Source organism: Salmo salar, chromosome 27 (genome assembly GCF_965601325.2).
Source record: "Salmo salar chromosome 27, fSalSal1, whole genome shotgun sequence".
Taxonomy (NCBI): Eukaryota; Metazoa; Chordata; class Actinopteri; order Salmoniformes; family Salmonidae; genus Salmo; species Salmo salar.
This window is the reverse complement of record NC_138317.1, coordinates 9,871,800-9,887,500: the sequence shown is the minus strand read 5'-3', so window position 1 is coordinate 9,887,500 and position 15,701 is coordinate 9,871,800. Positions and strand designations below refer to the sequence as shown.

At 42.7% G+C, this 15,701-nt stretch overlaps 1 protein-coding gene across 2 annotated transcripts in view; it reads right to left on the bottom strand.

The window, feature by feature from the left end:
- The window catches only part of LOC106588461 (microtubule-actin cross-linking factor 1, isoforms 1/2/3/4/5), a 278,087-nt gene that overhangs the window by 257,102 nt on the left and 5,284 nt on the right, over positions 1 to 15,701 (bottom strand). For both annotated transcript variants that reach the window (XM_082969975.1, XM_082969977.1), the window contains exon 2: positions 10,862 to 11,117. In XM_082969975.1, the coding sequence (XP_082826101.1) occupies positions 10,862 to 11,105 (244 nt within the window). In that variant the 5' untranslated portion in view covers positions 11,106 to 11,117. The remainder of the gene's footprint in view (positions 1 to 10,861; positions 11,118 to 15,701) is intronic.

Below are 15,701 nucleotides of genomic sequence, written 5' to 3'. Positions count from 1 at the left end.
ACACCACATACTGTAAACCCACACACACACATAGACAGTCACACACACACACACACACACACACATGCTGTAAACACACACACACACACACACACACACATAGACAGTCACACACACATACTGTAAACACACACAGTCACACACACATACTGTAAGCCCACACACACACACACAGTCATTCACACATACTGTAAACCCACACACACACACACACACACACAGTCACACACACACATACTGTAAACCCACACACACACATAGACAGTCACACACACACATACTGTAAACCCACACACACACACACACACACACATACTGTAAACCCACACACACACACACAGTCACACACACACATACTGTAAACACACACACACACACAGTCACACACATACTGTAACACACACACACATACTGTAAACCCACACACACACACACAGACAGCACACACACACATACTGTAAACCCACACACACATACTGTAAACACACACACACAGACAGTCACACACCACACATACTGTAAACCCACACACACACACATAGACAGTCACACACACACACACACACATACTGTAACCCCCCCCCACACACACACACAGTCACACACACACATACTGTAAACCCACACACACAGACAGTCACACACACACATACTGTAAACACATACACACACATAGACAGTCACACACACACACATACTGTAAACCCACACACACACATAGACAGTCACACACACACACACACACACACACACACACACACACACACACATGCTGTAAACACACACACACACACACACACACACATAGACAGTCACACACACATACTGTAAACACACACAGTCACACACACATACTGTAAGCCCACACACACACACACAGTCATTCACACATACTGTAAACCCACACACACACACACACACACACAGTCACACACACACATACTGTAAACCCACACACACACATAGACAGTCACACACACACACATAGACAGTCACACACACACATACTGTAAACACACACATACTGTAAACCCACACACACACATAGACAGTCACACACACACACATAGACAGTCACACATACACACATACTGTAAACACACACACACAGACAGTCACACACACACATACTGTAAACCCACACACACACACAGTCACACACACAAACACACATACTGTAAACCCACACACACACATAGACACACACACACACACATACTGTAAACCCACACACATAGACACACACACATAGACACACACACACACACACACACACACACACACATAGACAGTCACACACACACATACTGTAAACACACAGTCACACACACACACACACACACACACACACACACACACACACACACACACACACACACACACACACACACACACACACACATACTGTAAACACACACACACACACACAGACAGTCACACACACATAGATAGTCACACACACATACTGTAAACCCACACACACACATAGACAGTCACACACACACACATACTGTAAACCCACACACACACATAGACAGTCACACACACATACTGTAAACACACACATACTGTAAACCCACACACACACATAGACAGTCACACACACACTGTAAACACACACACACATAGACAGTCACACACACATACTGTAAACACACACACAGTCACACACACATACTGTAACCCCCCCCCCCCCCCCACACACACACACACAGTCACACACACACATACTGTAAACCCACACACACACACACATACTGTAAACCCACACACACACACACATACTGTAAACACACACACACACACACACACACACACATAGACAGTCACACACACCCATACTGTAAACACACAGTCACACACACACACACACACACATACTGTAAACCCACACACACACACACACATACTGTAAACACACACACATACTGTAAACCCACACACACACACAGTCACACACACACACACACATACTATAAACCCACACACACATACTGTAAACCCACACACACACACAGTCACACACACACACACACACATACTGTAAACCCACACACACACACACATACTGTAAACACACAGTCACACACATACTGTAAACCCACACACACACATACAGTCACACACACACACTGTAAACACACACATTCTGTAAACCCACACACACACATAGACAGTCACACACACACACACATACTGTAAACCCACACACACACATAGACAGTCACACACACACTGTAAACACACACACACACATAGACAGTCACACACACATACTGTAAACACACACACAGTCACACACACATACTGTAACCCCCCCCCCCCCCCCCCACACACACACACACACACACACAGTCACACACACACATACTGTAAACCCACACACACACACACACATACTGTAAACCCACACACACACACATACTGTAAACACACACACACACATAGACAGTCACACACACATACTGTAAACACACATACTGTAAACCCACACACACACACACACACACACACACACACACACACACACACACACACACACACACACACACATACTGTAAACACACACACAGTCACACACACATATTGTAAACATACACACACACAGTCACACACACACACACACACACACACATAGACAGTCACACACACACATACTGTAAACCTACACACACACAGACAATCACACACACCTACTGTAAACCCACACATACACACAGACAGTCACACACACACACACACATACTGTAAACACACACACAGAGTCACACACACACCTACTGTAAACACACACACACACATAGACAGTCACACACACAATCTGTAAACCCCCACACACACACAGACAGTCACACACACACACATACTGTAAACACACACACACACATAGACAGTCACACACACACACACACACACACACACATAGACAGTCACACACACACATACTGTAAACCCACACACACACGACACACACACACACACACACACACACACACACACACACACACACACAGACAGTCACACACACCTACTGTAAACCCACACACACAGACAGTCACACACACACACATACTGTAAACCCACACACACACACACAGACAGTCACACATACACACATACTGTAAACACACACACAGAGTCACACACACACCTACTGTAAACACACACACACACACACACACACACACACACATAGACAGTCACACACACATTCTGTAAACCCCCACACACACACAGACAGTCACACACACACATACTGTAAACCCACACACACACATAGACAGTCACACACACACACATACTGTAAACACACACACACAGACAGTCACACACACATACTGTAAACCCACACACACACATACTGTAAACACACACACACGGATCACCACCAAAACAGACATATGATACACAAATATAGACGCAAAGAGTAGAGGAAGAGGTAATAGTGATGGGAATGAACTCAAGGAGGGTGACGTGACTCGGATGACAGTCAGTTTACGGTACATCGGTAGATCCACTGACTGCTTGACCACTGTTATCTTTTGAAGGATGCAGTTGTACAGTGTTTCTTCTTCTTGTAGGCTATTCATTGATAGCTCCTGTACTTTGGCATACAGACACCTAGCATAATCCTTTACAGGATATCCTTCCAGATGAACATGGGTTCACCCCAAACGGTTTGACATACATTACGATCTAATAAGATTCCCTCCATGAACAGAACTATCTTTACCATCATCAGATAATAAGAATAGCTGATATAGTCAAGACATAGGATATCCCACCAATCACATACTGCCTTCAGAAAGTATTCACACCCCTTGACTTTTTCCACATTTTGTTGTGTAACCGCATGAATTTAAAATGTTTTAAATTGAGATTTTGTGTCAATGATCTATACACAATAACCCATAATGTCAAAATGGAATTATGTTTTTAGGATAAAAAATAAACGGAACAGAGCTAAGTGCAGGCAAAATCTTAGAGGAAAACTTGGTTCAGTCTAATTTCCAACAGACACTGGGAGACAAATTCACCTTTCAGTAGGGTAATTACCTACTGAAGGCCAAATACACACAATACCCCATAATGTCAAAGTGGAATTATGTTTTTAGAAATGTTTACAAATTAATAAAAAATGAAACGCTGAAATGTCTTGAGTCAATAAGTATTCAACCCTTTTGTTATGACATGCCTAAATAAGTTCAGGAGTAAACATGTGCTTAACAAGTCACATGATAAGTTGCATGGACTCTGTGTGCAATAATAGTGTTTAACATGATTTTTAAATGACTACCTCATCTCTGTACCCCACACATACAATTATCTGTTAGGTCCCACAGTCGAGCAGCGAATTTCAAGCACAGATTCAACCACAAAGACCAGGGAGGTTTTCCAATGCCTCACAAAGAAAGGTACCTATTGGTAGATGGGTAAAAAAACAAACAGACATTGAATATCTCTTTGAGCATGGTTAACTTATTAATGACACTTTGGATGGTGCATCAATACACCCAGTTACAACAAAGATACAGGAGCCCTCCCTAACTCAGAGAGAAAGGAAACCGCTCAGGGATTTCACCATGAGGCCCACGGTGACTTTAAAACAGTTACAGAGTTTAATAGCTCACTTGGTAGAGCATGGTGCAACGCCAGGTTTGTGGGTTCGATTCCATGGGGGACCAGTACGGAGAAGAAAAAAAGTATGAAATATATGCACTCACTACTGTAAGTTGCTCTGGATAAGAGTTTCTGCTAAATGACGTACAGTTGAAGTCGGTAATGTACATACATCTTAGCCAAATACATTTAAACTCAGTTTTTCTCAATTCCTGACATTTAATCCTAGTAAAAATTCCCTGTCTTAGGTCAGTTAGGATCACCACTTTATTTTAAGAATGTGAAATGTCAGAATAATAGCAGAGAGAATTATTTATTTCATCACATTCCCAGTGGGTCAGAAGTTTACATGCACTCAATTAGTATTTGGTAGCATTGCCTTTAAATTGTTTAACTTGGGTCAAACGTTTTGGGTAGCCTTCCACAAGCTTCCACAATAAGTTGGGTGAATTTTGGCCCATTCCTCCTGACAGAGCTGGTGTAACTGAGTCAGGTTTGTAGGCCTCCTTGCTCGCACACGCTTTATAAGTTCTGCCCACAAATGTTCTATAGGATTGAGGTCAGGGCTTTGTGATGGCAACTCCAATACCTTGACTTTGTTGTCCTTAAGCCATTTTGCTACAACTTTGGAAGTATGCTTGGGGTCATTGTCCATTTGGAAGACCTATTTGCGACCAAGCTTTAGCTTCCTGACTGATGTCTTGAGATGTTGCTTCAATATATCCACATACTTTTCCTTCCAACTGATGTCATCTGTTTTGTGAAGTGCACCAGTCCCTCCTGCAGCAAAGCACCCCCACAACATGATGCTGCCACCCCCGTGCTTCACGGTTGGGATGGTGTTCTTCGGCTTGCAAGGCTCCCCCTTTTTCCTCCAAACATAACGATGGTCATTATGGCCAACAGTTCTATTTTTGTTTCATCAGAACAGAGGACATTTCTCCAAAAAGTACGATCTTTGTCCCCATGTGCAGTTGCAAACCGTAGTCTGGCTTTTTTATGGCGGTTTTGGAGCAGTGGCTTCTTCTTTGCTGAGCGGTCTTTCAGGTTATGTCGATATAGGACTCGTTTTACTGTGGATATAGATACTTTTGTACCTGTTTCCTCCAGCATCTTCACAAGGTCCTTTGCTGTTGTTCTGGGATTGATTTGCACTTTTCACACCAAAGAACGCGTCTCCTTTCTGAGCAGTATGACGGCTGCGTGGTCCCATGGTGTTTATACTTGCATACTATTGTTTGTACAGATGAACGTGGTACCTTCAGGCATTTGGTAATTGCTCCCAAGGATGAACCAGACTTGTGGAGGGCCACAATTCTTTTCTGAGGTCTTGGCTGATTTCCTTTGATTTTCACATGATGTCAAGCAAAGAGGCACTGAGTTTGAAGGTAGGCCTTGAAATACATCCACAGGTACACCTCCAATTGACTCAAATTATGTCAATTAGCCTATCAGAAGCTTCTAAACCCATTACATCATTTTCTGGAATTTTCCAAGCTATTTAAAGGTACAGTCAACTTAGTGTATGTAAACGTTTGACCCACTGGAATTGTGATACAGTGAATTACAAGTGAAATTATGTTATTTGTGTCATGCACAAAGTAGATGTCCTAACCGACTTGCCAAAACTATAGTTTGTTAACAAGACATTTGTGGAGTGGTTGAAAAACAAGTTTTAATGACTCCAACTTAAGTGTATGTAAACTTCCGACTTCAACTGAACATGTAAATATGAGAAAACTGAGGTTGGATCAACAACATTGTAGCTACTCTACAATACTAACATAAAGTACAGAGTGAAAAGAAGGAAGCCTGTTCAGAATAAAAATATTCCAAAACATGCATCCTGTTTGCAATAAGGCACTGAAGTAATACTGCAAAGAAATACACTTTTAATCCTGAATACAAAGCGTTATGTTTGGAGCAAATCCAACACAACACATCACTGAGTACCACTCTTCATATTTTCAAGTACGTTGATGGCTGCATCATGTTATGGGTATGCTTGTCATCGGCAAGGACTAAGGAGTTTTTTAGGATAAAAATGTACAGAATAGAGCTAAGCGCAGGCAAAATCCTAGAGGAAAACTTGGTTCAATCTGCTTTCCAACAGACACTGGGAGACAAATTCACCTTTCAGTAGGGTAATTACCTAAAACACAAGGCCAAATATACACTGGAGTTGCTAACCAAGATGACATTGAAAGTTACAGAGTGGCCTAGTTATATTTTGGACTTAAATCAACTTGAAAATCTATGGCAAGATTTGGCTGTGTAGCAATGATCAACCTCTGAGGAAGCACAGTTCCCGCTCAGCCCAGTCAAAACTGTTCGCTGCTCTGGCACCCCAATGGTGGAACAAGCTCCCTCACGACGCCAGGACAGCGGAGTCAATCACCACCTTCCGGAGACACCTGAAACCCCACCTCTTTAAGGAATACCTAGGATAGGATAAAGTAATCCTTCTAACCCCCCCCCCCCCCCCCCCCCCCTCCCCTTAAATTATTTAGATGTACTATTGTAAAGTGGTTGTTCCACTGGATATCATAAGGTGAATGCACCATTTTGTAAGTCGCTCTGGATAAGAGCATCTGCTAAATGACTTAAATGTAATGTAAATGTAACCAACTTGACAGAGCTTGAATCATTTTTTAAAGAATAATGGGAAAACGTGTAGAATCCAGGTGTGCAAAGCTCTTAGAGACTTAACCAGAAAAACTCACAGCTGTAATTGCTGCCAAAGATGATTCTAACATGTAGTGACTCTTGCTTATCTAATAAAGATGTTTTATTTTCCATAAATTCTTAATAATAAAATAAAAAATCTTCCACTTTGACATGAGTATTTTGTGTAGATCATTGATTAAAAAAATGACAAAACCATTTTAATCCCACTTTGTAAATGTGGAAAAAGTCAAGGGGTGTGAATACTTTCTGAAGGCACTGTACCTCAAGGCAGTTTCCCAAACTCGGTCCTGGGGCCCCCACTGAGTGCACTTTTTTTTATGGCCCTAGCACAACACAGGTGATTCAAATAACCAACTCATCATCAAGCTTTGGCTATTTGAATCAGCTGTGTAGTGCTAGGGCAAAAATCAAAACGTGCTCCCAGGGGGGTCCCCAGGACCGAGTTTGGGAAACCCTGCCTAAAGGCAAGTCTGCTGGGATCTTTAGAGGGGGACCAAATCATTATTTTCCCATTATACCCCATCTAGTGGTCATTGGTGCCAACTACAACTTTCTATCTGATCTGGCATGATAAAAGAAGCACTGATGAAACATGATGAAATGTGCTAGTCATCTTTGTTTTAGCACGCTGAGTCCAGCTGCAGACAGTGAATGTGGCGTATGAGACATGCACACACACACAAACACACACTATGCACGTTGCCTCACTATAGCAGCCCAGTTTCAACATTTTAGCCTACTGCATTTTTTTATGCACTGATTTAGCCCGCTAAGTGGCTAATTTGTCGCTAATGTTGCAAAGCACCTATTATGGCAGAAGATTGAATCAGGTCTATTGTGAATACATATAGCACCTTGGATTGGGTTCTCAGAGTGTTCTGAAGTTGTGTGTATAGGGCCTCTGTTGATGTGTGTTTTAACTAGCCGACATAATTGACTTATAGCGAGGCATTCCGGCTCCCTTTTCCCATTCCAAATTGCTCAGATCCACCCTCCCTCTCTTTCTCTATGTTTGCCTTCCACATATACTCTCTCTCCTTTTTACATTTCATCATTACTCTTCCTCCCATCCTCCCCGTTTGAACCTTGCCCCTTTTTTCTGTCTGCCCTCCTTCCATCTTCCTCTCTGTCCATTCTCTCTTTTTTCTTTTAAATGTGGATTCCTCTTTGGGTTCAGTATATCCCTCACTCTACCTTTTTCTGTGACCACAAACACTCTTTCTTTTCTCCAACTTCAATTAAAATTCAAATGCTCGCTCTCTCTGTTTCACTATTTGTTTTGGCCCCTTTTTCTCGCTTTTCCAGTGTCTTTCCTGCTCCCTTCATAGCCATGGAAACCGGGAGAGTGTGCATGCAGGTCGCCATGGCAACAGGGGAATGGGGAAGAGCCAGGCTAGGAGCTGTCCTTTGCGCTGCCTGTGAAAAATGTTTGAGCAAAAGCTCAGGCGGGCAGTCGCCTAGACGCCTCAGTTCCATGCAGGCACCTTATGTCTGGGGCCTGAGTACATACTGTATGTACATACATTTCCCACACCGCATTCACTCTGCCTCCAGTCGACATTCGCACACACTCATTACACATGCACGTTTACACATAGGCTATACAAATCAGCAAATATCCAAATCCCTCAAGTCAAGACAGTAACTTGAAAATAATTCGATAAATAATCCACAATAGCAGGACATTTTTTAACTGTTTTTGAACTGTTTTGAATAGAACGTTCCAATTCATGAGACAAATGTAGCCTTTGTTCCATGTAACATGCATGTCACAAAACTTAATTTGGTCAAATGAATTACTTTTAATCCAAATATTTATATTATAAAATGACCAGACATGCTAATATAAACAGTCACAATTGCTTTTATACTAGTTTATATTGATTCTCACTTCATCCTCAATTGCATCCAAAATGAAAACCAATATGAAATATTGAATAAAAACGACACAACACCTTTTGTTGCCAATAGCGTGTTCCACTGTCAACACTGATCCCAAAAAATCTCTCTCATAATCAAATTACAACAGTAAGACAGACACAGCCTTTCCCCTGCCCACTCACACACACACTCTCGTACGCAAGCACACACACACACACACACACACACACACACACACACACACACACACACACACACACACACACACACACACACACACACACACACACACACACACACACACACACACACACACACACACACACACAACCCAAACCCTGGAAGGCTGGCACCACAACACATCAGGACAGCTGTGAATTCCAGCTCTTCAAACCAGGAGACGGTCAAATGACAGTCAAATGAATAGTACGGTCAAAACCTCAAAAACATGGGTTCAAAAGAGAAAAAGGGTTAAAAAAAGAAGGCCCATGTCAGCTGAAATGCATGTCACAACCGCTTCAAGTAAACAGGCAACCAAAAAAAGACCTGTTTGTAGCTTTAACATGACAGTTTAGTTTCTCTCACACTCCTTTCTTCCTCCTTTCTCTTGACCTCTGACCAGGAATTGGTTGAGTGCCTCCTCTCTCCCCCACACTGGTTAGTATATACAGTTGAATTCTGATAAGTTCACACAAGTGCAAACTGTTTAAGTATTAAACCTGTGTTTAAAACTTAACGGTGTTGAAACACTTTAAAATGTTTCGTTTAAGTGGATTGCAGTTCACCAGTCCCAATTTAAATGTATTATTTTCGATGGCTCAGTCTGGATATCTGCACGATTCACAACAGTTATCAGGAGCTTCTGTTACACACCACATCAATCCATCTCTTTGTATGCATCTCTATTTAGTGCCCAACAACCCCACTGAGCACACACTGGTTGAATCAACGTTGTTTCCATGTAAATTCAATGAAATGGCATTGAGCCAACGTGGAATAGACGTTGAATTTAAGTCTGTGCCCAGTGGGACGCTGATTGTGTTTGTAAAGAGTAATGAAAGTAACAGAAATAGCAGGCGAAGAGCAGCTTGCATGCCTGAGGAAACAAACGCGGCATACATAACCATTCCTTTTTCACTATATCTTTAGTCGCTCCTTCCGTCACAAACACTTTACTCCCTAATAAAACCCAAGCTGGAACAATGGCAGGTTCACTGATGAAACATTTCTTTGAAATCCTCAAGCCATAAACCTGACAGATTATTTTCTCTGATGTATTTGTAGCGGTATCACAACCCTTCAGTAAAAGTACAGTACACTCTGTTTAAAAATATATATGCCGAGTTGCTGCCAATTGGAGTGTTGCTATGATATATGTTTTTTTGCACTCCCAACCCACATCCACATTCACAAGGGTATAGAGGGATGGAGAGATGTATCCTCATCCCTCCCATACAGCACAATCATTACAAAGATAGCTCTTTTTTTAATTACATTAGACTTAACAATATTCCAATGTGTAATAAAATGCTTGACGTTGTAAGGAAAACATTGCCACACATTTGCCTTCTGTCTTCCCCGAAAGAAGGGGGACCATTATCAGTTCCCATCTCTGCAGGTATACCCTCTACAGGTGAGTTTTGTAGAAGTATATACTTCCCAAATGTCTTACCAGCAACACGCACCACCGCCCTCTCGGCCGGGTCCAGCACTGAGTTGTGAGTTTTCCTCTTTCTCCTCTCTCCTCTCTCGTGTCTGGACGGTCGGTTCCAGGGTAGGGTGTCCCCAGAGGGGCCTTGGAGTCCGGACGGGCAGGGGGACAGGGAGCCCCCCGAGCGCTCGCTACGCAAAGACCGCTCGCTCCTCTCGCTAACGTAGGAGCGCTCGCTCAGTGTCTCCTCGTCCGAGGACTCCATCACGCCGGAGGGCTGGAAGAAAAGAGGGAATGGAGTAAAAGAGGAGGAGAAGAGATGGGGAAGAGTGTGGGGGAGGTGTTAGAAATAAAGGCAGGGCAAAAGGGGGGAAGAAAAAAGGGAGGACAGAGAAGAGAAAGAAAGGAAGTATGAGAGATAGGCAATGCTGTTTAATTCATCATCCACAGTGTAATCTGGCATAGCTCAAAAATAATGCAAGGCTTCTTGTAATTAGTTTAAGTCACCTTGGTTACAACACGATGTGGTAAACTAATGGTGACGACGATCGGGAGGAGGATCGAGGAAGAATTAGGTTAACAGAACTGCCAGGTCTCAATGGAGCTCAACGAGTTTGACGAGTTCAAAGTAATATGACAGCAGGAAACCATTACTCAACTTCAAGATGAAGACAATTGACATAAAGGCAAAGAGGATGGCTAGACATCACAGCGTCACTGGAGCGGTTGTGAAACCACACCACACTTCAATCAATAGTCAATGGAGAAGGGCAGGAAAAGGAAGAAATCAGGACAATTGAGCATCTTTCAAGCAACTTTGGCGACAATCAAGAGCAGTATGACTTCCATTACTCTACATTCGTAATAGATGATTGACGGGTGGGTCTTGGGGTCATGATGATGATGGTTCAACAGACATCGCTAATGAGTCAGGATGTAATGATGTGGAAAGACCAAGGGACAGGTTGATCGAATACCCTCGCTCCAGATTCTATTAATACAGTCTGGGTCCTGGTCGATACTGGATTCTCTACTCTAGTCATGCAGAGAGAGGAGCTGAGGAGCACTGAGTTCTTCTGTGATCAGCTGCATGTGGATGGGACCCACGGGAGCATGGACTAGGGCTCTGTCCATCATATTGGGGATCAATACCACTGACCTCAGCACAGTGGTGTCTGGGGACTTTGAATGGGCTTTACTGTCTAAAGGCTGACCCAGTCATGATAAATGACTGACACAATTTGATTCTGGTTTTATTCAGCTATTTTTCAGACCAGACCTTTGCAGTTTTACGTCTCATGAGGGTCCTAGTTGACCACAAAACCACCACGGTTTTCCATTTTTATCTAAATAAGGAAGAGTATTTAAAAAAAGAGTTTTGGCCTTCTATCCAATTTGCAATTGACTGAAATTATACAAACTCCCTTACTACTATAACAGTGGTTAGGTAGTGGAAATATTTCATTGATATGTGAGTAGTAAGTCAAACAAGCTAACTACTATTTCCATCTGTGGTGACTATGGCGAATTTCCTTGTACTAGTCTAGTCCTGGGCAGAATGCCTGCCCCACTTCCTCCAGCATGTCCCTTCCCAGCATCCTCAGCATGCCGTTGGATCACTCAGTTTCCCTGCTGCTGCCTGACAGAGTGTTGGTTCTGAGGCGACCGGAGCCAGTGGTGTATAAATAGAGACAGAATGGGGGATTCAAAGCCACGCTGTGTCATTATGCCTTTGTGTGGCATCGCGTGAAAGGAAGACAGCTTTTGAAAGGAAAAAGCTGAAAAGTCAGAAAAAAATCATCATAATTCAATAATTACCTTTTAAAAACAGCCCCCTCCTTTCTCTCCCTCTCTGTCACAGTCCTCTTCTCTCTCTCTCTCTCTCTCTTTCAGTCTTCTTCCCTCTTTCTCCTCCCTTTCTGTCTCAGTTCTCTTCCCTCTCCCCCTCTCTCTGTCTCTGTCTCAGTCCTCTTCCCTCTCTCTCCCACTCTCCCCCCAACAACAGCTGTTGGAGTTGCACCATGTAAGGACGCAGAACAGTTGACTGGGTTGATTTATAAGATGTAATGAGGCTTCCGGGTTTGCATGGCCATGGATACAGGGTGTTCCCATCCACAGCTGAGACAGAGTGATTCCAAAACAGCATTCCTTCATAGTCCATGGACCGACTTACCGATTAACAGCTGTTGAAGCCTCATTGATAGTTGAACAGATAGTAGGGTTACCTAGGCATATAATCCACATTGTTTTGTGTACATGCATGAATGATCTTGGAGACAGTTGAGCGATCCTCATAGATATAGGCCTCCAGCTATGAGTAACACTGACTAGACTCTCAACACCGACTCACTGGCGATCCAGACATGCTCCGATACAGAAAGCCACTGTCAAAAGCCACTGCCATTGAGGTGCTGCTGGAGTTGACTGTCTGAGGGAATGAACATGGGAGGGAGAGAGAGGGAGAAAGGAGAGAGAGCGTATGTGTACTCCATATGCAGGTTATAGCGGTTTTTTTCTTGTTCTGGTGGCAGCTCTGCAAAGTGGTCACTAGCTAGCACAGCCACAAAGTCAGAAAATCTGATTTTAAACCTAACCTTTACCCAAATCTTAACCACACTGCTAACCCTAATGCGTAACCCTAACCTTAAATTAAGACCAAAGAGTTCAATATTTTTTAAATAAATGTTTACAATATAGGCAATTTTGACTTTGCAGCTGGCCTATCTAAGGGGAAATCGCTAATTTCTGCCTCCAGGACAAGGCTCAAGACAATAAACGTCAACCTGCACTGCGCATAGGTGCGTGTGTGTCAAATCAAATCACATGCGCCGAATACAACAGGTGTTCACCTTACAGTGAAATGCTTACATACAAGCCCTTAACCAACAATGCAGTTTTAAGAAAAATAAGTGTCAAGAAAGTACAGTTGAAGTCGGAAGTTTACATACACTTAGGTTGGAGTCATTAAAACTTGTTTTTCAACCACTCCACAAATGTATCATTAACAAACTATAGTTTTGGCAAGTCGGTTAGGACATCTACTTTGTGCATGACACAAGTAATTTTTCCAACAATTGTTTACAGACAGATTATTTCACTTAGAATTCACTGTATCACAATTCCAGTGGGTCAGAAGTTTACATACACTAAGTTGACTGTGCCTTTAAACAGCTTGGAAAATTCCAGAAAATGATGTCATGGCTTTAGAAGCTTCTGATAGGCTAATTGACATCATTTGAGTGAATTGGAGGTGTACCTGTGGATGTATTTCAAGGCCTACCTTCAAACTCAGTGCCTCTTTGCTTGACATCATGGGAAAATCAAAAGAAATCAGCCACAAATTGTAGACCTCCACAAGTCTGGTTCATCCTTGGGAGTAATTTCCAAACGCCTGAAGGTACCACGTTCATCTGTACAAACAATAGTACGCAGTATAAACACCATGGGACCACACAGCCATCATACCGCTCAGGAAGAAGACGCGTTCTGTCTCCTAGAGATGAACATACTTTGGTGCGAAAAGTGCAAATCAATCCCAGAACAACAGCAAAGGACCTTGTGAAGATGCTGGAGGAAACAGGCACAAAAGTATCTATCTATATCCACAGTAAAACGAGTCCTATATCGACATAACCTGAAAGGCTGCTCAGCAAGGAAGAAGCCACTGCTCCAAAACCGCCATTAAAAAGCCAGACTACGGTTTGCAACTGCACATGGGGACAAAGATCGTACTTTTTGGAGAAATGTCCTCTGGTCTGATGAAACAAAAATATAATTATTTGGCCATAATGACCATCGTTATGTTTGGAGGAAAAAGGGGGAGACTTGCAAGCCGAAGAACACCATCCCAACCGTGAAGCACGGGGGGTGGCAGCATCATGTTGTGGGGGTGCTTTGCTGCAGGAGGGACTGGTGCACTTCACAAAATAGATGGCATCATAAGGCAGGAAAATTATGTGGATATACTGAAGCAACATCTCAAGACATCAGTCAGGAATTTAAAGCTTGGTCGCAAATGGGTCTTCCAAATGGATAATTTACATTTACATTTAAGTCATTTAGCAGACGCTCTTATCCAGAGCGACTTACAAATTGGTGCATTCACCTTATAATATCCAGTGGAACAACCACTTTACAATAGTGCATCTAAATCTTTTAAGGGGGGGGGGGGGGGGGGTTAGAAGGATTACTTTATCCTATCCTAGGTATTCCTTAAAGAGGTGGGGTTTCAGGTGTCTCCGGAAGGTGGTGATTGACTCCGCTGTCCTGGCGTCGTGAGGGAGCTTGTTCCACCATTGGGGTGCCAGAGTGATGACCCCAAGCATAGTTCCAAAGTTGTGGCAAAATGACTTAATGACAACAAAGTCAAGGTATTGGAGAGGTCATCACAAAGCCCTAACCTCAATCCTATAGAACATTTTTGGGCAGAACTGAAAAAGTGTGTGCAAGCAAGGAGGGCTACAAACCTGACTCAGTTACACCAGCTCTGTCAGGAGGAATGGGCCAAAATTCACCCAACTTATTGTGGGAAGCTTGTGGAAGGCTACCCGAAACGTTTGACCCAAGTTAAACAATCTAAATGCAATACTACTAACTAAATACTAATTGAGTGTATGTAAACTTCTGACCCACTGGGAATGTGATGAAATAGATAAAAGCTTAAATAAATAAATCTCTCTACTATTATTCTGACATTTCACACTCTTAAAATAAAGTGGTGATCCTAACTGACCTAAGACAGGGAATTTTTACTCGGATTAAATGTCAGGAATTGTGAAGAACTGAGTTTAAATGTATTTGGCTAAGGTGTATGTAAACTTCCGACTTCAACTGTATATACTCACATTTGTTTTAAACAAAT